Source organism: Saprolegnia parasitica (genome assembly GCF_000151545.1).
Source record: "Saprolegnia parasitica CBS 223.65 unplaced genomic scaffold supercont2.21, whole genome shotgun sequence".
Classification (NCBI taxonomy): Eukaryota; Oomycota; class Saprolegniomycetes; order Saprolegniales; family Saprolegniaceae; genus Saprolegnia; species Saprolegnia parasitica.
The window spans coordinates 33,572-55,613 of NW_012156415.1; the positions used below are offsets into that span (position 1 = coordinate 33,572).

Sequence of the window (22,042 nt, forward strand, 5' to 3'; positions counted from 1 at the left end):
GCTTCCTCTCTGCGTGCCTGTACCGGTATGCCAAAATCAATCTCATTTTCGAGATGGCTCTCAATTCCCTCGACGGGGTTGAGTTTTGAGTCGACCCGACACGCGACCAAGAGTGGGTGAAATAGGACGATTAGGTTAAGATGATAGTTATTACTACGGACGCTCTTCCTTCTTGTGGAGCGTCGACGACGATGGCGGCGCCTCGAGCGAGTCTTGCGACTTGAGCTGGCGACTGCTGTTGGAACAAATCGAGTCGGTCGACGTCGGGTCAAACCCTTGCTCGAGCAGCTCGCGGCGCTTCTCTTCCGAGCGCTTGCCGCGGATCTTCTTGACAATGGCTTGCGCATCGCCCTCCTTGAGCGAGTCGAGGCCCTTCCGCTGCTGCTTGGACGACGCGAGCGCCTCCATGCGCTTGCGCGTCTCTGCTTCGCGTCGCACGCGCTTCTCTTCGGCGATGCGCTTGCGCTCGTTGTCGCGGTCGGCGGCCGCCAGCATTTGCCCAAAGCTGACAAAGATCGAGAAAAACGAGTCGGGGCCGCACCCGGCTGCCTCGGGGTCTTCGCCAAACCACTGGACGCACTCGTTGAACGTCGTCATCATGGCTTCAAACTCCTCCACAACCTTGGCCGACGTCGCGACCGACTTTTCGGCAAACTAGACAACACAAGATAAGACAACTTGTCCATCATCCGATCGACACCAGGTGGACGTACCGGCGCAATGGCGTCTTGAAACTTGTCATTTTCGGCAATCGACGGCAGCTTGGCATGCAGTTCGAGCTCCGAGACGACCGTTGACGAAGCCTTCTTAATCGCGGCCTCGCCCGCCTTGAGCACTTGGAGCGTCACGCGGCTCGCTTCGTTGAGCGCCTCGAGCTGGTCCGTAAACGTGAGCCACTCCGGATTCTTCTTCCGGAGCACGATCGCGAGGTAGTTGAGGAGCGTCATCGAGTTGTCGGCCGCTTTGACTTGAACGAGCTTGAGGAGGATGCTCAGCTTGAAGCCCTGCGCGCCACCTGCAAAAAAACGTCTACAAAATGGTTTCCACAACGCGCCACGTACCGCGCGGGGTGCCTTCGTTGAGCGTGTTGCCGAGGGCGAGGACGAGCTTGAGGATCTCGGGAATCGCCTCGTTGGCCTTGAGCGCAGCGCACGTCGCGTTGACGCTCTCAATCAGCCGCCGTTGCTCCTAGGCACACACATATGTATATATATGCATCGACTTGAAGGGTACCTCGACGTTGGCGTCAAACTGCCACGTCGCGAGCACGGCCTGGAGCCGCGTCGCGTACCGGGGCACGGTCGAAATCTCCAAATAGTACTGCTCCGCGTCGCCCAAGAGCTTGACTTCCCCGGTATACGCCTTGACCGTCTCGAGCTCTTCGCCTTCGGGCGCAAACTGGATGAGCGCCGCAATCTTCTCGGTCGTGAGCACGTCGCGGTCGATCTCGAGCACGGCGCGCTTGATCTCGGGGTACGGCAGCCGGAAGCGGGCGAGCATAATGCCTGCACACGTTCAATATACCATAGCAGTCGTCTCTGTGTCTACCGAGATTGTTGGCGCGCTTGGCGTCAATGAGGGCGACGCGCGTCGCGACCTTCTTCTTGGCGGCCGGCTTTTTCTTTTCCTTGTCGGCCGCCGGCGGCGCCGAGGCGAAGAGCGTTGTGAGCGAGTCGAGCTCCTTCTGGTGCTCGTCCGAGAGTCTACGCCATACGCATTGAGACAACAGAGAACAAAGAATCAGTAGTACTCGATCTTGGACCAGAGCGACGTCTCAGTGGGCGCGGCCACGGGCTCCCAGTACAAGTTGCGGAGCTTGGGCTTGGCCTTGACTTTGGCTACAAACTTGGCCACGTTGACGGCCACGTTGGTGCTGAGCGGCTTGGCCGCCGGCACGACAGCATCGGGCGTCGCCAAGAGAGCCGGGTTGAGGCCCTCGGCTTGCATCTTGAGCTCGATTTGCGGCAACGGCATGCCCATGGTTTTGAGCTTGAGGTACTTGGCGTAGTCTGGGTGGTCCTTGACGAGAACGTCTGCGGGCGGCGCCGGGGCCTCCTCTTCCTTCTCCGGAATCATCTTGTCGGGCGTCGACAGCAAGGACGTGTCGAGGTTCTCAGCTTTCATCTTGAGCTCGATCTGCGGCGGCGGCATGCCCATCTTCTGGAGCTTGAAAAACTTGGCGTACTTGGGATGGTCCTTGACCGCCAGCATCACCGGCTGCGCGGGCGCAGCACGCGCTTCTTCGTCCTTCTCAGGAATCATCTTGTCGGGCGTCGAGAGCAAGGTCACGTCGCAGCCTTCCGCCTTCATCTTGAGCTCAATTTGCGGCGGGGGCATGCCCATCTTCTGGAGCTTGAAGAACTTGGCATACTTGGGGTGATCCTTGGCCGCCAGCATGACTGGGCCTGCCGGCGCAGGCGCCTCTTCTTCCTTCTCCGGGATCATCTTGTCGGGCGTCGACAGCAGCGAGGTATCATGGCCCTCGGCTTGCATCTTGAGCTCGACCTGCATAGCTGGCATGCCCATCTTCATGAGCTTGAAGAACTTGGCATACTTGGGATGGTCCTTGACGGCAACCAGGACCGGGCCTGCCTGTGCAGGCGGCGCCACAGTGCTATTTGGGTCGGGCACGAGCTTCTCTGGGTCACCGAGGATGCTCGGATCGACGCCTTCCGACTGCATCTTGAGCTCGACCTGCATCGCCGGCATGCCCATCTTGAGTAGCTTGAAGAACTTGGCGTACTTGGGGTGCTCCTTGATCGGCACCATGGCCGGTCCCGCAGGTGCTGCCGGTGGCGTGTCAATGGGCAACAGCTTGTCCGGGGTGTCGAGCATCGACGCGTCGACGCCTTCGCTGGAAGCCTTGAGCTTGACGTGCTCGAGCGGCATGCCCATCTTGAGCAGCTTGAAAAACTTGGCGTACGTCACGTGCTCGCTGGCCTTGACCGTCGTCGGCGCCGTCGTCGTCGTCGTCGTCGTGGCTGGCGGCAATGGCTTGCCGTCGTCGTCGACAAACATGCCCGGCTGCTCGAGGACGCTCGCGTCCAAACCGTCGGCTTGCATCTTCATCTGAACTTGGAAGAGTGGCATGCCCATCTTCTGGAGCTTGAAGTACTTTGAAGCGCAGGCGACGCGTCCGCGCGGGTACCGGCGACCGGCGCCAGCACTTGGAGACCCGTGCTGAGACCCATCTCGCGCTGGATCTCGACCAACGATACGCCCTTTTGCAGCATCGACACGACCTTGGCCCGGAACGCGCTCTCGGCGCTCTCTCCCGGGTCCGCGATCGAGTTGTTGTCATCGTCGTCGTCGTCGTCCGACGTCGTGAGCTCGTCGCTGAGCTCGTCGTGTGGCGCGCGGTTGCGAAGAAGCTCGATGGGGCCCATGGAAAAGCCGCCGGCCGAGAGCTCTGGCGCAGTCTCCATGAGGAACGCTGTAAACGTGTCGCGGGCGCTCAGGAGCCGCTTCCGGTCCTCAAAGCTAAGCTCGTACCGGCGCACTTCGTCGACAGGCGACAAAAGCGCAATCTCCTTGGTGACGCGCTCGCACATGGACCACATCTCTTTTCCAAGCACTTGGTCGGCCGGGATGAAGAGCAGCTGCTGGAGGATCGAGAGAAAGCAGTTGCGCAGCTCCTCGTCAAGCACCACGCGCGTCATGATGGACGACACGACGCTGTCGAGCGACGAGAGGTCCGTCGTGCCGTACAGAGTCGTCTTCCGGTCGTCCTCCATAAAGACTTCAAACACTTCCATCTGCCGCTCCATGTTGTCCAGCTGCTCGCGAATCTGGAGTTCGGTCGCCGTGAGCGCACTCGGATCGTCCTCGTCGCTCTCGGAACCGCTGGCGTCGTCCAAGCTGAAGGACGGCGACTCGGCCCACGGGTCATTCACGGGCTCGTTCGTGTGGACGGGCGACTCGACAGACACAAGCGGCTCGGGCAGCGCGGCCTTCTTGCCCGCCACGCCAATCTTAACGGTCGGTGGGAGCCCCGTTGACGTCTGGCGCAAGGCCGGCGACGGCGGCGGGAGGCTCAGCGAGGGCCGGCGCAGGCCCGGTGACGGCAGGACCGACGACCGTCCGGGCGACGGCAGGCCTTGCGAGAACTGCCGCCCCATGGCCGGTGGCGGCGGCGGCGTCGACGGTTTGGCGACCGGGGACATGGGTGGGGTCGATGACTTTGGCTTTTTCTTCTTGGCCTTCTTGACCGGGTCCTTGCTCGTGCCGGCCTTGGCGTACATGGCCATGCTCTTCATGCGAATCTCCTCAAAGTACTCGCTGATGCCGAGCGCGACAAAGTCTTGTCGGATCTCAATGCGGCTCTCGACGCGGAGACCCTTGTTGACGAGGATGTTGATGAAGCTGAGCACGTCTTCCTTGAAGAGGAGGTTGTAGCGCGTCGACTTGAGCGCGTCGCGAAGGCACGTGAACCGGATCATCTCGCCTTTCACCTCCTTGTAGTTGCTAAAGCTGTGGACGACGCTTTGGTGGCCTTCCGCGCTGTTGTAGCAAATGATGCCGAGCACTTGGAGCGTAATCTTCTTGACGTCGCTGCTCTCGGTATGGAAGCAGAGCGCGAGGCGGTCGACGAGCCCAAGCGTGCTCGTGATCGCGTCAATGCCGCTGGCAAAGTGCGAGAGCGAGAGCAGGATGCGAATGATGTTTTCGCAAAACCGGCTCGCCTTCTCAAACTACCCACAATACAGACGACACATGACCATCGTGTCCACAAAAAAATGAAGAAAAATATCACGTACGCTCTTGTAGTGGTGCTCGATCGAGAACGGCGATGGCTCGGGCATCTTCATCGTGAGGTAGTCGAGGCCATACGACACGACAAACTGGTCGGTCCACTCGGCCGTGCTCGACGCGATCTTGCGGTGCAGCGTCTCGAGGAGCGCGAGCCCTTTGTTGTCCCAATGGAGCTCGACAAGCGCCTCGGCAATCTTGATCGCGTCGGCAATGTAGCCCTGGCTGCTCTCGTCGTTCTCGTGCTGCTTGGCCGACCAGACGATGCTCCACTTGTTCTCCAAGCTCTCGATGCGCACGAGCTCGTCGAGGACGTCCTCGGGCACGTTGCGCTTCATGAGAAGCTCGCGGTACATGTCGTTGACAATGTCGGACGCCGGTAACGGCGGCATGTCGACCTTCTTGGCCTTGTTCTCGGTCGACGTCGGCAACCGATCTTTAAAGAAGCCGCGAAAGTAGTTGAGCTTGTCTTGGAACGACCCGTCCTGGGCCGAGGCCGATGTGATGGTCGGGGGCGGCGGCGCCGTCGTCATCGCATGCGCAGTTGACGACGACAAACCCGGGAGGCTCATGCTCGCGGCGCGAAGGAAGCCCGAAAAGCCCTTTGGTTTCGCGGGCTCGGCGTCTGCCACTTCGGGTTCGCGCTTAAACTCGAGCCGCAATGGCCACGCCATCGGGTTGTCCTGCAGCTGCGCGGCCAAGTCGACGATCGCATCGAACGGCATGTCGTCGACCTTGGTATCGTGGAGCTGTACAAGAATGTCCTTCTCCTTGACCCGCCCCGTGCTCTATTATGGACATGAGGACACAAGCGGGCGAAGGGAAGCGAATGGCCTACCTCGATGTAGCCCTTCTTGCCATGGCGGTTGGGTTTGAAGCCTTTGACGACGGCGCCGCGCTGCGGGTGGACGTTAGCAGAGAAGCGCGCCTTGAGGTCGAGCCCGAGCGGCCCGCGCTCGGGCACCTCGACCGTGAAGACGAGCGCGCGCTGGCCCGAGCCCGTGCTCGAGTAGATGCTGCGCAAGGCCGCGGTCGCCGCCGTCGACCCGCCCTCGGCGTTCCCACTGCTCGAGTTGGATCTCCTCCTACGCCATGATCATCATCCTCCTCCTCATCCTCGATGCATGGACGTACAGATAGTTCATGACGCGGTCCCTGCGGCGTGCCCCGCCGGAACGAAAGTCAATGACGTATCCAGGCCGCCCAGACGCTCCCAGTTGTGTTTCAAACACAGCCCTGTACTTCTACTTGTGTTTTGTATGCTGAAAACAACAGATATGTATAAAACAGTGCGAAGTTGTGAACCACATACTTGACTTTTGTATACGTTCGAAAACGGTCGGTTCTGTGCCGATTTGGGCACGCAACCAGATCATTGCTGGCCTCGTGACCGCGCCAGGAGATGGTCAGCGGGCAGCCGCGCTTCACCCACATGTGCGTTGAGGGACGTAATTCACGGAGGCGCCGACCACCTTGAAGATGGGCTGTATTTCAATCGCCAGAGGTTCTAGAACCCGCCTTTCTTCAGATCGCCTCGATCGAACGCTGCCGAGATGGAGCCGTTGGAGTACGTACTCGTAGTAGCCAAAGCTGTGTTGGCCTATCAGGCCCTTGTCGAGCCAAGGCCGGGGACTAATAGGTCGGGGAGGTGGCCGCTCGGTGCAAAGTGGCCGGTGCGGCAACTTGAGCTGTTGTATTTTGGCCAATCCACGCGCTTTCTTCCAACAACACGGAAAGTGATTGGTGCATGCGAAAGATTTGCCTGCGGGATCGGCGAGCAAGCGTTCGGGTACCTACGCTTGCGCTACCGTATTATTAATACGATAGCTCAGCTTGAACATGGCGCTTCAGACGTATACATGTACGTACATGGTCTTTGTAATGTACTACACGATGGAGAGGATATGACATTGAGGTCCCAAGGCGAGGTTGGACGGCGATGCGTCGATACAACCAACGTGTTTCGATGCACCTTGTCGACGCGGCCCGTTTGTCGACGCAGCTGAGCAACGCAGCTGAACGACGCTCAGTCGTGTGCGCCATCAGCCACATGCAAGTTGAACCTTCCACGTGGCACTGTGGGCAAGCACGAGGACGGACACGTGGCAGCGTCAGCGGGCAGCACGATTCGAATCCGCGTTTGGTTCCGAAAGGCGTCCACCCTCCGCGCAAGGCCACCGCCTTAGTACCGAACCCTCTAGACGCAGGGTGAGGCCGGCGATGTATCATGCACAGTGCTGTTTACCGGGAGCGTCTCGTGGGATTATGTACATCTGTGCCTTCCATAATCGGTGGTCCCCGTAGTTGGGTGATGCTGATCGTCGTCGCCCCGCCAACGATCGTCGGATCCTGCGCCTTCGTGGCCGACGAAGATCCAAAAGCAATATGGATACCACTGTATTCCTTGTGTGGTTAATAAATACTCGAGCGCGGTGGCCGCTTCTTGGCCGCTTGATTGGACGACTCGGACCGGCGCCAATCTCGAGGCGTCGTCCAAAGCGCTTTGAAGAACCGACCAACGTGGTCGGTGATCTCAACGAACCGGAGGCCGTCGCGCACGTATGGGTGCTTCATGACTGCCTTCATCGCGGGGCGGCGCTTGGGGTCGGTATCGAGCAGCTTCTTGAGGAGGTGGAGGCAGTCTTTGTTCACGAGGTGGTCGAGCTTCCAGCCGCGGAGGACGCCGGCGAGGCCATGCGCCTGCACGTAGCGGAAGACGCTGTCGCTGTCGTCGGCGCGTCCAAAGAGCGGGCAGCCCGTGAGCATGATGAAGAGCATGATGCCGAGTGCCCACACGTCGGCTTTCTCGGGCGCGTAGCCGCCCGGCGAGAGCATCTCGGGCGCCATGTAGATGCGCTTCCCGACCGGCGTCTGCTTGCGCGCGGCCGTCGGCGCCGCGAGGCCAAAGTCGCCGACCTTGCAGTTGAAGGCTGCATCGACAAAGACGTTCTCGAGCGAGAGGTCGCAGTGCGCGAAGCCGCGTTCGTGCATAAAGGCCACGGCGGTCGCGACTTGGATGAAGCAGTCGTGCGCGCGCGTGGGCTCGAAGCGGTGCGACGGCTGGCGCTGGAGCTCCTGGAAGAGCTCGCCGCGCGGACAATACTCCATGACAAAATGCTCAAAGCCGTCGGCGCAAAAGGTCTCGTGGAGCGCGACAATGTGGTCGTGGGCGAGGAGTCCGTGCACGTGCTTCTCCATGGTCGCGTCCTCGGCGACGAGGCGCCCGTCGTCGACCGACCGGCGCTCGGCGGCCGCGCGCAGGTCGAGCCGCTTGACAACGACCCGCTGCGTGCTGTCGCGACAAAGAAGCACGCGGCCATACAAGGCATGCGCGAGCTCGCGCTCAACGAGGTAGTTCTTCATGCGTACACACGGGACAGCGAATCACCAACTGGCAACTGCGCGAGAGTGAGTGCTCACATGCGACGGTGGCACTTGAAGCTGACCCGACCACTCGCGTCCGCGATGCGACCAGCAATGGCTTCGAGACAGTACACAACGATTACGACGCAGAAGCCAGTGTGGGACGCTCGTGTGGGAAGCTTCGCGTTCCGTCTCCTCCGCGAGGTCTCCAAGCGCAACCCAAGTAGCTCGGCCCACGTGCCAACCTCCAGCCAACCTCATCAACAACGACGCCTGTAACACGAAATTTTGCGAAAAGTACCGTACGTAACTCGAGCTTGAACAGATTTGCAGCAGCGGCTGGACGAGCCGCGTTCCAAGCCGGTCACGTAGCGTAGAGAAGGTCAAGAGCGACGATGACCTAATACAAAAGATACCGTCGTCTTCGTCCCCGCGTCCTTATAGACAGGTCGCCGCCCACTTGTTGAAGAGTACTGCCCTCGCGCTGCCACGTCGCCAGAGGCGTGTCGGCTTTTTACCTTGTGCGTCACGAGTCGCCCCTGCATCGACGTCACCTCTGTGCATGCGCGTCATTCTTACCGGTACAATAGTAATGTAATACCAACTGCGACAGACGATAAGTGTATGTATACAATAATGTGTTCAATAATGTGTTTCATGTCGAGGACATCGACACTCTCGCGCGTCGAGGCCGTCAACAGCCGCCGATTCTCGGATCGCCATGGCGTTTAGGCGCCACGCCGGCGAAAGAGACTCGCAAAGAGCCGGCGGACATGCGGAAAGCGCTGTGAACTCGCCGCTGTCGCGACGTAAGGGTGCGCCACGACCGCGGCCATGGTCGGGCGCCGCGCCGGGTCCACCGAGAGCATTTGCGAGAGGAGGTCGAGGAGGTCCGGTGCGAAAACGTCGGCGACGTTCCAGCCGTCAAGAATGCGCTCCAGACACTGCGCGTGCACGTAGAAGCGGTAGACACCGTCAGTGGTCGTCGCCTTTTGAAAAGTGGCGACCCCGTGAGCATGACGAAGACCATGATACCGAGCGCCCACACGTCGGCCTTCTCGGGGTTATACCCTTGAGTCGCAAACATCTCTGGTGCCATATAGAAGTACTTGCCGGCGGTCGCGACGCGCGGCTCATGCAGGAGTGCCGCGAGGCCAAAGTCGCCGAGCTTGCACTGCCCGTGTGCATCGAGGAAGACGTTTTCGAGCGAGAGGTCGCCGTGTGCGTAGCCGCGCGCGTGCATGTAGGCGACGGCGCGCGCAATTTGGCCAAAGAACAGGTGCGCCTCCTTCGGCGGCAACCGGTGCGATTTCTGCACGCGCAAGAAGAGATCGCCGCGTGGGCAGTACTCCATGACCAAGTGGTCGAAGCCGCCGACAGTAAAGGTTTCGTGGAGTGCCACAAGGTGTTCGTGGCCGCGCGAGAGCTCGAGGTGCACCCGCTTCTCGAAAGCAAAGTGTTCAGTCACGGCGCGCTGTGCGTCCCAGGACCGACGCGCGTTGGCCGCAGCCACTTGGACACGCTTGACGACGACGCGGCGCTTGGCTCGGCGGTCGTAGCAGAGGAGGATCTTGCCAAAGATGGCGTTGGCGAGCTCGCGCTCGACCGTATACTGCGTGTGCTCCATGTGCAATGTCATGAAAAAAAATCTGAAGAAAGGCGCGTGAGCCAAACAAAGAGGAATGCTGGTCGCGAGTGATGGGCTTTAAGGTGGACATGGTGTGTCGCTGCGCGTAGGATCATCCTGGACAGCGCCATCGATAGAATCAACGGCAGCGAAGCTCTCGTGGTGGGGATGGTCGTTGGACATACTGTTGCTCGCGAAGAAGAGAGGCGAGAATGCACGGGCGACGAAGACGATGATCGAAGATCGACTATCGACTTCAAGCCGTGAGATGGCTATTACGACCTTGCGAGCGAGAGTCCCACAAACGGCCATGACTCGTCAAATGACTGCTCGTCGGTCGAATCACCGCTGGAGCGTCAAAGGGTGGCAAGCGCTCGTATGCATTCTACTGCGATCCACTTGGCAATCCTCGATCGCATTCGACTTAACGTACAGTATTTACATGATCATATGTATATAGTGTTCACCTAGAATTATGTATATAGTGTACGTCCGAGTCTCTGACATTCGGAATGTCAGAGCCTCAAACAATTAAAACTAGGACTCACTCGCCAGGGTGTGTAACGCAGGCCTTTTTTCGCGCTGGCAGGACGAGCTTCAGGCTCATGCTGCTCCTTCCTGCATGTGTTGCTTCTTCCTGCATGCGGAGGCAAGCCAAGAGAGGCAGATGATGAGATAAGGGTATAGAATGGTAGGTATACATGACGTATTGATAATAATAAATGGGGTCTAACAACTAGGCAAAATGGCACGCTCTAAATATGACAGGCAACTTCCATGAAGGGCATCGGGTCAAGGACAGCCGATGCGTCCGTCATCTCCTTGGAGAAGACACCCATCGGATACAGAAAGCTGAGCACTTGCTTCTCCGACGAGCCGAGCACCTTGGGGTCGTCGTCGCCCATCGTAAACGACGCCAGCACGTCCGCAAACGAAGACTCCATGCTGACCGTGTCGTTGACGTGGCTCATGTCGACGACGGCGCGGCGCAGCGTCGCGTCGCCCTGCGTCGCGAGCGTGCAGAGCACGTGGCGCTTCTCGCACCAAAGGCGCGTGAGGTTGGCGTACGACACGTCCTTGGTCTTCGACACCATCGTAAAGGCGGCTTCCGAATCGTCCGACTCCTCTTCCGACGACGTGTGGTCGCCCGACTCGCTCGACGGCGAGAGCCCCATGTCGTCGTCTTCCTCTTCATCCTCGTCGCCGAGGGGCATCGCAAACGTGAGCGAGAAGTCCGTGTCCAAGAGATCGTCAAACGGAATGCCGCCAGCGTACTGCTGCTCGTTCGACGACTTGTCGCTCTTCTGGGCGGGCTCGTCAAGCTCGGGAAAGTCCATCCACGTCGTGCCGTCCAAGTCCGAGAGCACGCGCGACTTGACGCTCATCTCCGAGAGGAGCTTGGGCGTGTACGACTTGAAGTACGAGCAAAAGCCGTTCGTGGCGCTGCCCGTCGTGAACGAGTCAAAGATCGACATCATGCCGCCGAAGAACGTCATCGAAAAGACAATCGCCATCATCATGGCCACGTTCTTCTTGGCCGCAAACGAATCGTGCTCGACCGTCTTGGTCGGGCGAGCAGGCACCGGCGCGGCCACAGGCTCGGCAAACATGAGGTCCTCCGAGCTAATGTCCAAGTCGTTCAAGATCGACGAGTCCCAGTGCTCGGGCTCCGAGTCCATTTCGTAGATAAACGACTCGGCGTCCGAGATAATATCGGCTTGCACCGGCGCAATGGGCTCGGCAAAGGCAGTGACAGCCGCCGCCTTGGGGACCGGCGCAACGACGACGTTGTCGACTTTCTCAATCTTGATGACATCATCTTGCTTCAAGCGTTTGTTCTCGGCGAGGAGCGCCTCAAGCTGCGCCTTCATCTTGGACATCTCATCGTCCTTGGCCTGGAGTTGCTCTTCGAGTTGCACCACGTACGCCTTCTTGCGCTCGCGGTGCAGCTGCGCCGACATGCGGTTGCGAATCAGGCGGCGCTTCTTCTTGGCCTCCTTCGAATCGGGGTCGAGGCTCAAAAGCTGGCGCTCCATCTCCTTGATCTTTTCTTCGGCGCTGCCCATGTCGTTGTCGAAGAGGCCGTCGTTCGTGTTCTTGCGTTTCTTCGAGCTCGTCGACGACGTCGAGCTGCAGTCGCTGCCGAGCGGCGACTGCACCATGGCCTTGCGCTTGTCCTTGCGCACGACCGGCGCGGGGATCTTGAGCTTGGCCGGCGACGGCATGGCCGCCAAGGTCATCTTGGGCGAGACAAACTCTTCCTTGACGCGGATCAGATCTGCTTGCTTCTTGGCCGCTTGGAGCGTCGGGGGATGCGTCTTGATCGTCGACATGGACGGTCTCGGGCTTTGCACTCAAATTCGAAATTGACCGCAGATTTCGAAGCGACACTGAAAGGCAATACAATGCCAAAACCTTGCCCACTCTCTTGGCATTTGTATGTGGACAATAAAAATACACGCCAATGCACGGCGGAGATCCAGATGGGCATGCTGATCTCGGCAATGGGTTGTGTATTTTATTGGATTGCATACAAAGACCAAGAGAGACGCGAATAAAACGAGCCGTTGGGTTCAAAAGATTCCGTGTTTCCGATTGGACACGATCTAGAAAAGTCGGCTTTTTTACGACCAGCTGGGTGACATGGAGCCCTTTGATTGGCCAAAATGGAGCATGCCCAACTGCACAAGAATATTCAACCGGTTTGCGCCGAAGTAACACGTGTGCAATGAGTTGAGGCCGACGCACGTGCGGTCGCGGTAGAAATGGTGCCCACTCGCGACGCGACGCTGCTACTACTGCGGATAGAGCTAGACATTTAGCGCTCGAGTCGCTGGATATCGAGCCATTGCATTCGTCCAGCAGTGCGGTGCCGCCAAGCCGTTTCGGCCGCAATCGCTTGGCGCCCGATCGCGTGACTGCGTGGGCAAGCCGTTTCCTTCGTTGGAGCGACGGGGCTGACTCGACGAAGAAGAATGTCGGTTTTGAGAGCTGTAACCCCGAGCGATGTACATAAATGCGCTTCGCACACGCGTCGCTGCTGGATACACGCGTTCCGAAGCCGACAACGATGTCAGCTCTGATACCGATTCCGTGCTGCCGTTGTGCATGGGAAGGGCGCTCTCAGATGCACGAAGTCGCGCCACCTGGACCGCTGGGATCGAGTCGCGGGGCACGAACCAGCAGCAACTCAGACGTCAGAGCGGCAACCCAATAAGTTCTTTTGCACTGCAATAAGGTCGCTCGCGTCTGAGTTTTGGCGTCGCCTGAGTCGACGTCTTTGCTTCAACCGCGCGCACAACACGACGTTGCATGGGATCGGCTGCACTATCGCGAGCACCCACGTCATCCATCTGTACTCATCAGACAGCTCGATCAGGCTCGAATCTGCTTGCACGATCGACCTCCAATAGACAGGATGTGGTATGATGATAGCCAGGATGATAGCCTCAAGCGTCCGACATCATGGCGACAGCGAGCATGGATGGGGCGAATCTGCGATGGTAAATCCGCCGCATTTTCCAAAGCCTGCACCGCGGTGTCAAATACATTGCCGCAATGTGATAGGCTGCTGGCACATCGCGCATGCGACCCCTCGCGACCGACGAGAGACGGACTGATCGCGTTGCACATGCGACTCCGGCTAGCATGCATTTTAGTAATGATATCTCGAGCAGGTTCGTTTAGCCGAAGCCACGTTCGAAGGCTACGTGTTCCGAAGCGCCAGCTCGGATGTACGCACGCCAACGTCGTCAAGCTCTCGATGAGATTCAAAGCAGCGAATCCAGTGGCCTGTCTACACCTGGTTTTGAATCAGACGGCGCCATGTGCTGCATTCCCAGACCGTCATTCCGGAGGAGAACCTCTTGCTTTCAATATATTGATTATACGATATAAGAGGTTTGTGAACCTCTGTAACTGTATCCTGGCACAATACGAACTTTGAAAGGTAACGGCAATGGACCCGGCGAACTAATTGCACGCAGCTAAGCTCCGACTTGTACGAGGTGTTGCGCGCGCTATGCATTGCACTCGGTAATACGAAATGCTACCCTGTCGCGCACAGCACAGAGGCCTGTCGCGTACGACCCGCGCGCTGCATAAACGACCCTTGTGTGGCGCATCGTCTATGCAGCAAGGCAAAAACGGCGTGTTTTTAGTCCATTTCCTCAACGCTATTTCCATCGCACAAAACACCCAGCTTCAAGATGCAGCGCGAGTCGATCAAGGCTAAGGGAACGCTCAAGAAGGGCACGCGCGGCCGCGCAGCCCACGCCGACTCGGTGCGCAAGTCCAAGCAGTCGGCGCTGAACAAGCGTCGCCGCCTGCCCAGCCACGACATGGACGACGTCAACGACCTCGAGTTTCAGTCGCTGCTCCTCGAGCTCGCGTCCGAGGACGAGGGCCGCGTCCTTTCGGCGCTGCAAGGCCTCAAGACAGCGCTATCGGTTTTCAACGCCGAGCGGATGGACAAGGTTGCCGAGTCGGGCGTGATTCCCATTCTGTTGCAGCTGCTCGAGCGGTCGGCGTCGACGACCGTCGAGCTCATCCAAGTCCTATGGTGCCTCACGCACATCACGTCGGGCCTCTATGAACACACCAAGTGCGTCTTGCCGGCAGTGCCCACGCTTCTCAACTTTCTCGCGGTGCGTACTCGCTATGACGACCACATCATAATGACACATTGATGTAGAACGCCGAGCTGGCCGAGCATGCAGCGTGGACGCTCGGCAACATTGCGGCCGACTGCGAAGAGTTTCGGTTGCACTTGATTCGCCACGGCGCGATCGCACCTCTCGTGCAGCACCTGCGCCACGGTCCGCACGACCACGAGATGGTGAAAGGTCGTTGCACGCGCCGCCTTGGTCCCTCTCACTCGGCCCCGTAGTGTGTCTTTGGGCGCTCTCCAACATGGCGCGGGGCACGCAGACGCCCGCGAAGGCGTTCTTTGACCACGACATTGGCCCGATCCTCCTCGAGCTCCTCCAGTCGCGCGACAACATGCAAGTGACGCAGGAGCTGCTGTGGGTGCTGAGCTTCGTCACTGCCAAAGAAGACAAGGCGCTGCAGTGGCTCCTCGAGCATGGCCTCGCCTCGGGCGTCGTCGCGTACTTTGAGACGACGGACGAGCTCGTGCTCACGCCGCTTCTGCGCGTCTGTGGCAACATTGTGTGCGTCGCCGCCGACCACCACGCCGACAGCTGGCAGCTTCCGCACACGCACGCACTGCTCGCCGAGCCCCGGTTCCTCTACTTTCTGCGGCGCGTGCTTCAAACGTCCACCGACTCGTACGTTGGCGTCTCGTGTGCAGGCCTCAATCGACCGATCGAATAGGCACGTGGTGGCCGAGGCGGCGTATGTGCTCGCCACCATTGCTGGGCAGAGCGAAGCGAACGTGCGCCTTCTACTCCAGTACGAGCTTCTGTCGCCGCTCGTGCACGCCTTTCTCAGCGGCACTTACGACGTGCGCAAGGAGGTGCGACGCTCGTCGAGTCCATCGCGTCATGGTGTACGTAGGCGAGCTTTGCGCTGGCAGCTATTGGCCGCGCCTCATTGGCCGACCTGGACCGTGTCCTTGCCTTCAACCACGTCCTCGAAGCTTACGTTGGTCTTTTGTCAGGTAGTACTACATCCCGCCGTCCATCTTCATCATCTCATGGTCGATGCTAGTGGCTGACGTGAGCGTGGTTGGGAATGCCTTGACCTTTCTGCAGCACGTGCTGACCCAGTCCCCCGCAGCGTGTACGTGATCGAAGAGGCCGGCGGTATCGATGGCCTCGAGAACATCCAGGACCACGATGACGGCGAGAACGGACGACTGGCCGCCCATTTGATGGACACGTTTTACGGCGACGAGTACGCTCCGCTCGAGGGGCCGTCGTCGCCGCCACCGGTGGCGTTTGCGCCGCCGACTGCTGGTGTGGGCCGCGGCGCACACATGACCAAGCCGGCCTGGGCGACGTCGTAACTTCTGCGCACCACATGTATTGCAGCCTTGGATTAAATAATGGGAAATACAAAGTCTTTTGCATCGAAAAAAGCCTCTTGTCACCGCGCTGGCGTACTGTCGAGCTCGAGGATCAGGCTGAGAATGTCGGCCGAGACCTCGACCAGCGATGGGTCCGGGTCTGCTCGGAACGCTAAAGGGGACCAGCGCGCGTCGTCGCTCTCGTCGCTCGTGCTATCGGCGCTCACGGCCGAGGACGACCGAAGTGTATGCTTCGATCGATGCCGGGCTGGGCCATGAACCGAGCAAAAGCCGCCGCGGCCGGTCGTCGGCGCACAGCACCGATCGACCTTGCACGTGCGCTTGCCACCATGGCGGGCGCAGAGCTTCCGAGCGTACACTTGGTTGGTGCAGAGCGGGATCGCGCAGTGGCGGCGGTACTTGTGCACGGCGCAGGTGCGCTTGGCGCCACTGGCCGCGTCGATGGGGCGGTGGCAGCCCTTAAAGTCGCAGCTCTCGGTCTTCATGGTGGAGAGGGTAGTATTCCAAATCTAAGCACAGGCGTTGGTTCTACTAAGAAGTGAGCGTAATGCGCGTCCGTCCGTCGGCAATTGCACGGCGGTGGTCGGGTCAAGTTGACGCATTTGTCGTCGGGCCGTTCGTAGCAGCCAATCAACGACGCGGTTGAAAGTGCACTTGGCTGGTGATTGGCTCGTGACTTTGCACTGACGCAGAAGTGGCAGGTAAGACGGTGGCGCCAAGGCCGACGAAGGCTGCAAGTAGCAGCATTACCACGCACTTGACACAGACCGCCACAGTACAGGTGCACCCGTGTCTTCGCACGACCGCAGCGGCGACGCACCGTCGCCGTTACCGCGCCGTGAGTTGCGCCGTCGTAGGTGGCCGCTTCGTCATGGGCGAGGTGTGTCAAGCAACCATGACATGACGGCTGTTGACTCGAGTAGGGTGACGTTGGGAAGAGCGCTCGCTTGCTTGGTTGCTCGTGGCGCACATGGAGAAACGTCGCCTTGGATGCGCTCGGAGCGCCTGCGTCGGTGGTCGCGTTGTGACCAAGCCAGCGACGTCAAGATCAGGTGGATTGGAAGACGATCGAGTAGGATGCTTGCTGCTGGCTCTTCCTGGGCGTAGAAGGAGGCCGATCCAACATGGCGTCGAGTGTCGTCGTCCCGCTGATCACCTCACGCGACGTAGAACCCGTCGTCGGTCGAGCTTCGTCCAGCGAGGTCAGTGTCAACAACGGAAAGAATTCAACCGGTATTCGGAACGCAAGTAGCTCTATTCAGCGCCGTGGTTGGTGGCATCGACGAAAGGTCGTGTTGTTGTACAGGAAAGGGCCAGGAGCTTACTCGTCCTTGGCGAGCTCGACGAGCACGTGCCCGTCCGTGACAAAATCGCCGACGTCGCAGTTGATTTCGCCCACGACGCCGTCCCGCGGCGCGCGAATGACGTGCTCCATCTTCATCGCTTCCATGATCAAGAGCGGCTGGTCCTCCTTGATGACGTCGCCCGCCTTGGCCATGACCTTGATGATCTTGCCGGGCATCGGCGTCACGAGCGACGACGCGCCGCCCGCACCCGCGCCTTCGCCGTCAAACGACGCCTCGGGGATCGTGAGCTTGTAGTCGTATCCTAGTACATCCCTTGCGTGAGCCTTGCGCGCAACAATAAGAAAATGAGAATCGTACGGAGCGAGCCGTCGTTGCAAAACAAGTGCAAGTCGTTCTTGTACACGACCGCCGTGCCCGTGTAAGCGTGCGTGTCGATGACGAGGTTGAAATCGCCGCTCGCGTCAATCGACCCCGAGACGCGCTGCGCCGGCGCGCCGTCAACGACCACGTCAAACACATTGTCGGCGAGGCACGCGACATCAAAGTTCATCGGGTGCGCGTCGTGCTGGAGCGAGAACGTCCGATGCAGCGTCTCGAGCGACCGGTAGTTCTTCAGGCTCGACCACGGCGACGACGGATCTAGTGCATCAAACATCAGAAAAATCAGAAAAATAAGAATCCAATCAGAAATCTACCGGCCGTCGTGGGTTCGAACGCCGCCTTGGCCTGCTGTTGCTGCAGGAGGAGCGCGATCGCGCCGAGCACGGGCGCATGCGGCGGCAGCGACGGGTACGGCGCCAGCACATCGTCGCCGTATTTCTACGCGGCGATGAGACTGGTATTTTCTTGCAGAGATGATGTACGTTGAGGAAGCTCGTGTCAACACCGCCCTTGACAAACTCGGGGTGGGCGGCCGTGCGCGCGACGAATTCAATGTTGGTCGGGAGACCGACAATCTAAACGGGCAATGCTTGCCGCGGTCGACCCCATATACCACGTCGCACCTGGTACTGCTTGAGGGCGCGGACGAGGCCGTCGAGCGCGTCCTGGCGGTCCTTGCCGTGCACGACGAGCTTGGCAATCATCGGGTCGTAGAAGATCGAGACCGCATCGCCTTGGACGATACCCGTGTCGACGCGCACCGAGTCCGAGAGAGGCGGGAGGCGCAGGTGGTGGAGCTTGCCGCTGCCCGGCAAAAAGTTGCTAGCGAAAAAATGAGCTTTCCACGCCACGTGGATCATGATATCGTACTTGTACGGGTTTTCCGCGTAAATGCGCGCTTCGATGGCATGGCCGTGGATCTTGAGGTCTTCTTGGGCCACCGGCAGCTTCTGGCCGGCCGCGACCTTGAGCTGCATCTCGACGAGGTCCTGCTGCGTGATAAACTCGGTCACGGGGTGCTCGACCTGGAGACGCGTGTTCATCTCCATAAAGTAGAACGACTCGTCTTCGTCGAGGAGAAACTCGACCGTGCCGGCGCCGACATAGCCGACGGCCTTGGCCGCCGCGACGGCGGCATCGCCCATCTTCTTGCGCAGCGCCTCGCTCATGTTGGGCTACGACGACAACATTGTCCACTCGCCCTGCACGCACAAGAATCGCGTACCGCAGGTGCCTCCTCGAGGACCTTCTGGTGCCGGCGCTGGACCGAGCAGTCGCGCTCAAAGAGGTGCACGACGTTGCCGTGCTTGTCGCCAAAGATCTGCAGCTCGACGTGGCGCGGGCGGCGCAGGTACTTCTCGACGAGAATGTCCGTGCTCGCAAACGACGCCTTGGCCTCGCGCTTGCACGCGTCCATGGCCTCCTCGAGCTCAGCTTCCGAATCGACAATGCGCATGCCCTACCCAGCGTGAGATAGATAGATACCTTTGGCGATAGTACCTTGCCGCCGCCACCAAGCACGGCCTTGAGCAACACCGGGTACCCAATCTTGGCCGCTTCGTCGCGAATACGCTCGTAGCTCTGGTCGTCGCCGTGGTAGCCAGGCGTGACGGGCACGCCGGCCTGGATCATAATGTCCTTGGACGCACTAGACAGAGAGTATAAGTCAACGCCATTTCGAGACATGCGATCTACCTCTTGGAGCCCATGGCCTCAATGGCAGGCACCGGCGGGCCGATAAACTCGACGTTGGCGGCCGCGCATGCACGTGCAAAGGCAGCGTTCTCCGAGAGGAAGCCGTAGCCCGGGTGGATGGCCTGCGCGCCGGACGCCTTGGCAATGCGGAGAATCTCGTCAAAGAGGAGGTAGCTCTCGGCGGCCGGCGGGGGTCCGAGGCGGTAGGCTTCGTCGGCCATCTTGACGTGCTGCGCGTTCGCGTCTGCGTCCGAGTAGACAGCGACCGTGCGCACACCGAGCTTCTTGGCCGAGCGCTGGACGCGGCAGGCGATCTCGCCGCGGTTGGCGATGAGGATCTTGGAGAACATGGGCGTGCCATCGCTGCGTGCGAACGACGACGCGTGGCGGGCGAAGATGCGGGAACGAGACAAGCGCAGCATCTTAGGCGCAAGCTTATTGGCAAAAGGCAAAATGAAGCGCTGGGGGCGTCCGTGAGTGACGTCAGATAGCCCCAGGTCCAAGCGCATAAAATATCGTTTTTAATTGTATCTTGCATTTTGTATGTCATCCCAATGCCTCAAATAAAACACCCGTGCCACCGCAAACACAAGTGTTTTATTGCAAATCTCAATTGTATATACAACAACACTGTACAGAGCACAGAAAAACGAATAGTAATATACACTTTGCACTTGGCAGATGGTTGAACTTGCGGGACACCGAGTGGCCGACTGTCCCACGAACGCCTCCGGTCGGAACACCGCCGTCGGTGGCGACCGACGCCGCGCACGGCATGGCCTTGTACACGGCCGCCTCGACGCGGCTGGCTGGTGTCGCTAGCTTGTCAAAGGATAGTGCTGTGCGTTGGTGGCTATCTGGTGGCGGCATCCAAAAAAGAGGTGTTATAACGTCGTGTTGCAAAGGGCAATTTGGTGCTGGGATGTGTTACGACCAGGTACCTAGGTATCGCGGCGCAGATCGCGGTACAGGAGCTCGACAAAGGTCGGATCGTCCGCGTCGTGCATGGCGCACTCAATCTCGTGGCGCTGCTTGGCCGCGAGCGCCGCCCGCGCGCGCTCCTGCCGGCGCACGAAGGCGTCGTACTGGTCGCGCTGGGCATGGCAAAAGAGCACCGACTCGGCCAGCTGGACCTTGCGCAGCGCACTCTGCTCTCGCTTGTGCTTGAGGTGCAGCGCCACATAGTAGGCCGGGCACGCCGTATCAGCCACGTGCGTGTCGACGTTCGCGGCTTCTTTTAGCACGGCCTGGTACGTCGTGTCTTCGATCGCATGCAGCTGCGTGAGCGCCCGTTCTTCATGGGCGTGGCGGGCCGTGAGCGCCGAGATCTCGTCGGCATGCACTTGGTGAAGCAACGGTGCGTCGGTGTCAGAGGCATGAGGCAACAAGAGTGCCGTCGTCGTTGCAGCGTCGCCGGTGTGGCATGCTGCCACGGTACCACCACTCGCGTCACTACTCATAGTCGAATCCGCTCGCTCCAAGACCGAGAAAACGAAAGTAAGAAAACGAAGAACCTACACAGACCACGACGCTTCTCTTGGGACCCGGCTGCCGCCGTGTCTCGTCGGTAGCGTTCCGATTCATGGTTCCGATTCGGGCACGTGGCAGTTGACAGTTTGAGCCGAACCAAAAAGTCCCATGAGCGAGACCAGCGCCGCGCTAGAGAAAGTTCGGAAGCAGTGCGTTCTCGACGCGCTCAGCGAGTCCCACGGACGAGAGACCAAGGCGCTCGACTCGGCCCAAGACGGCAAGAAGTCGAAGCTCCTCATTCGGCAGCAGGAGGCCCTGGACCACCTCGAGTCGTACCACCAGAAGAAGCAGTCGCTGCTCGACCAAGTGCAGCAAGGCGAGGACGCGGCGCTCGCGCTCGAGCAAGAAGAACGCACCAAAGAGACGTTGCGTTTCGACGACAACGACTGGCGCGCGCTCCAGATCAAGCACAGCGACGAGCTCGAGTCGCTCCGCACGCGCCACGCCCACGAGCAGCAACAGCTCCTCGAAGCCCACGCGGCCGAAGACACGGAGCAGCTACAGAAGCATTCGCCGGCGCAGGACCAGCTGGACGACCGCAAAGAGTACGACGAGCAATGCATGCAGTCACAGCACCAGCGCGACAAGGTGCACCTCTCGGAGAAGCACGCGTTCCAAAAAGAGTATGCACTTGGTCGCCACGCGCGCGCCCGAGCAGCATTGGAGCTCAAGCACAAGCAAGAGCAAGCTGCCTTTGAGAAGCTCGAGGAAGAAGAGGCGATGATAGTCACCCGTATGCAGCGTCAGCAAAGCGACTCGCACGAAGTCTCGCACCGCCGCGCGATGGAAGCCCTCGCGGAGAAGCAAGCGGGCGAAGTGGAACGGGCCAAGGCCGCCAGTGACGTGCACGAATTCGTCGATCAAGTGTACCCTGGCAAGACCAAGTTTCCCAACTCGCCATAAACAACATGACCTGTATGGACGGACCCATATATATACATGCGAGCTTCCTGTCATTGGCAGTGGTGAGTACAACTCGCTTGGCACCCAGCGCTATCGGAATTCCGCAGGACGTTGAAGCTGTTGAAGACAAGTGTTGAGCCATTTCTATAGCGACAACGGCCACCTGCGACATCGCGCACCTGGCGTGGACCATCGTGCGGCCCCCAAAGAAGAACTGATGTTTGTTGTTGTTGTCTGGAGCATCCCGCTGGCTCGATGGAGTTTAAAGCCCCCAAGCATCGCAGGCTTATAGCACACATGGCGAACAGAACTCGACCGACCATGGTGTAGTACGTAGCATCATATGCGACGAAGCTTCGAGGTTTCCGTGGTCCTCGCCGTCGTAGCCGGCGTTTCGCCGGGCACCGCTGCTATGAGGCCATCGTACAAGTGCTGCGAACGCTGTGCGCGGGTACGCAACGCCAAGACGCGCGCCGGCGACGCGCCAGCGCTCTGCTG

At 59.6% G+C, this 22,042-nt stretch overlaps 9 protein-coding genes across 9 annotated transcripts; 2 read left to right on the forward strand and 7 right to left on the reverse strand.

Moving 5' to 3' along the window:
- Nucleotides 1-124: 124 nt before the first annotated feature.
- On the reverse strand, nucleotides 125-5,894 carry SPRG_05684 (hypothetical protein; the record flags this gene model as incomplete). The annotated part of the gene is made up of 10 exons (XM_012344973.1): nucleotides 125-654; nucleotides 714-1,015; nucleotides 1,062-1,188; nucleotides 1,234-1,505; nucleotides 1,549-1,703; nucleotides 1,751-3,114; nucleotides 3,156-4,691; nucleotides 4,758-5,537; nucleotides 5,588-5,834; nucleotides 5,884-5,894. 10 exons carry the CDS (start codon nucleotides 5,892-5,894, stop codon nucleotides 154-156), a joined length of 5,295 nt encoding a protein of 1,764 aa, XP_012200363.1. The 3' UTR covers nucleotides 125-153.
- Nucleotides 5,895-7,134: 1,240 nt separating this feature from the next.
- SPRG_05685 (serine/threonine protein kinase) lies at nucleotides 7,135-8,112 on the reverse strand (the record flags this gene model as incomplete). Its single annotated transcript, XM_012344974.1, has 1 exon — nucleotides 7,135-8,112. One exon carries the CDS (start codon nucleotides 8,110-8,112, stop codon nucleotides 7,162-7,164), a length of 951 nt encoding a protein of 316 aa, XP_012200364.1. The 3' UTR covers nucleotides 7,135-7,161.
- A 728-nt stretch (nucleotides 8,113-8,840) lies between these two features.
- On the reverse strand, nucleotides 8,841-9,751 carry SPRG_05686 (serine/threonine protein kinase; the record flags this gene model as incomplete). Its single annotated transcript, XM_012344975.1, has 2 exons — nucleotides 8,841-9,101; nucleotides 9,140-9,751. The coding sequence occupies 2 exons, from the start codon at nucleotides 9,749-9,751 to the stop codon at nucleotides 8,841-8,843; spliced, it is 873 nt and encodes a 290-aa protein (XP_012200365.1).
- Nucleotides 9,752-10,428: 677 nt separating this feature from the next.
- SPRG_05687 (hypothetical protein) lies at nucleotides 10,429-12,106 on the reverse strand. Its single transcript, XM_012344976.1, has one exon. The coding sequence runs from the start codon at nucleotides 12,070-12,072 to the stop codon at nucleotides 10,495-10,497; it is 1,578 nt and encodes a 525-aa protein (XP_012200366.1). The 5' UTR covers nucleotides 12,073-12,106; the 3' UTR covers nucleotides 10,429-10,494.
- A 1,822-nt stretch (nucleotides 12,107-13,928) lies between these two features.
- Nucleotides 13,929-15,758, forward strand: SPRG_05688 (hypothetical protein). Its single transcript, XM_012344977.1, has 6 exons — nucleotides 13,929-14,385; nucleotides 14,433-14,583; nucleotides 14,628-15,027; nucleotides 15,074-15,215; nucleotides 15,257-15,359; nucleotides 15,410-15,758. Exons 1-6 carry the CDS (start codon nucleotides 13,948-13,950, stop codon nucleotides 15,487-15,489), a joined length of 1,314 nt encoding a protein of 437 aa, XP_012200367.1. The 5' UTR covers nucleotides 13,929-13,947; the 3' UTR covers nucleotides 15,490-15,758.
- Nucleotides 15,759-15,787: 29 nt separating this feature from the next.
- On the reverse strand, nucleotides 15,788-16,213 carry SPRG_05689 (hypothetical protein; the record flags this gene model as incomplete). The annotated part of the gene is made up of 1 exon (XM_012344978.1): nucleotides 15,788-16,213. The coding sequence occupies one exon, from the start codon at nucleotides 16,211-16,213 to the stop codon at nucleotides 15,788-15,790; it is 426 nt and encodes a 141-aa protein (XP_012200368.1).
- A 747-nt stretch (nucleotides 16,214-16,960) lies between these two features.
- Nucleotides 16,961-19,561, reverse strand: SPRG_05690 (hypothetical protein). The gene is made up of 9 exons (XM_012344979.1): nucleotides 19,112-19,561; nucleotides 18,917-19,064; nucleotides 18,642-18,875; nucleotides 18,287-18,591; nucleotides 18,040-18,238; nucleotides 17,899-17,991; nucleotides 17,731-17,854; nucleotides 17,393-17,674; nucleotides 16,961-17,336 (listed from the first exon to the last, which is right to left on the reverse strand). The coding sequence occupies exons 1-9, from the start codon at nucleotides 19,531-19,533 to the stop codon at nucleotides 17,050-17,052; spliced, it is 2,094 nt and encodes a 697-aa protein (XP_012200369.1). The 5' UTR covers nucleotides 19,534-19,561; the 3' UTR covers nucleotides 16,961-17,049.
- A 491-nt stretch (nucleotides 19,562-20,052) lies between these two features.
- On the reverse strand, nucleotides 20,053-20,571 carry SPRG_05691 (hypothetical protein; the record flags this gene model as incomplete). Its single annotated transcript, XM_012344980.1, has 1 exon — nucleotides 20,053-20,571. The coding sequence occupies one exon, from the start codon at nucleotides 20,569-20,571 to the stop codon at nucleotides 20,053-20,055; it is 519 nt and encodes a 172-aa protein (XP_012200370.1).
- Nucleotides 20,572-20,694: 123 nt separating this feature from the next.
- SPRG_05692 (hypothetical protein) lies at nucleotides 20,695-21,544 on the forward strand (the record flags this gene model as incomplete). Its single annotated transcript, XM_012344981.1, has 1 exon — nucleotides 20,695-21,544. The coding sequence occupies exon 1, from the start codon at nucleotides 20,750-20,752 to the stop codon at nucleotides 21,542-21,544; it is 795 nt and encodes a 264-aa protein (XP_012200371.1). The 5' UTR covers nucleotides 20,695-20,749.
- Nucleotides 21,545-22,042: the final 498 nt, after the last annotated feature.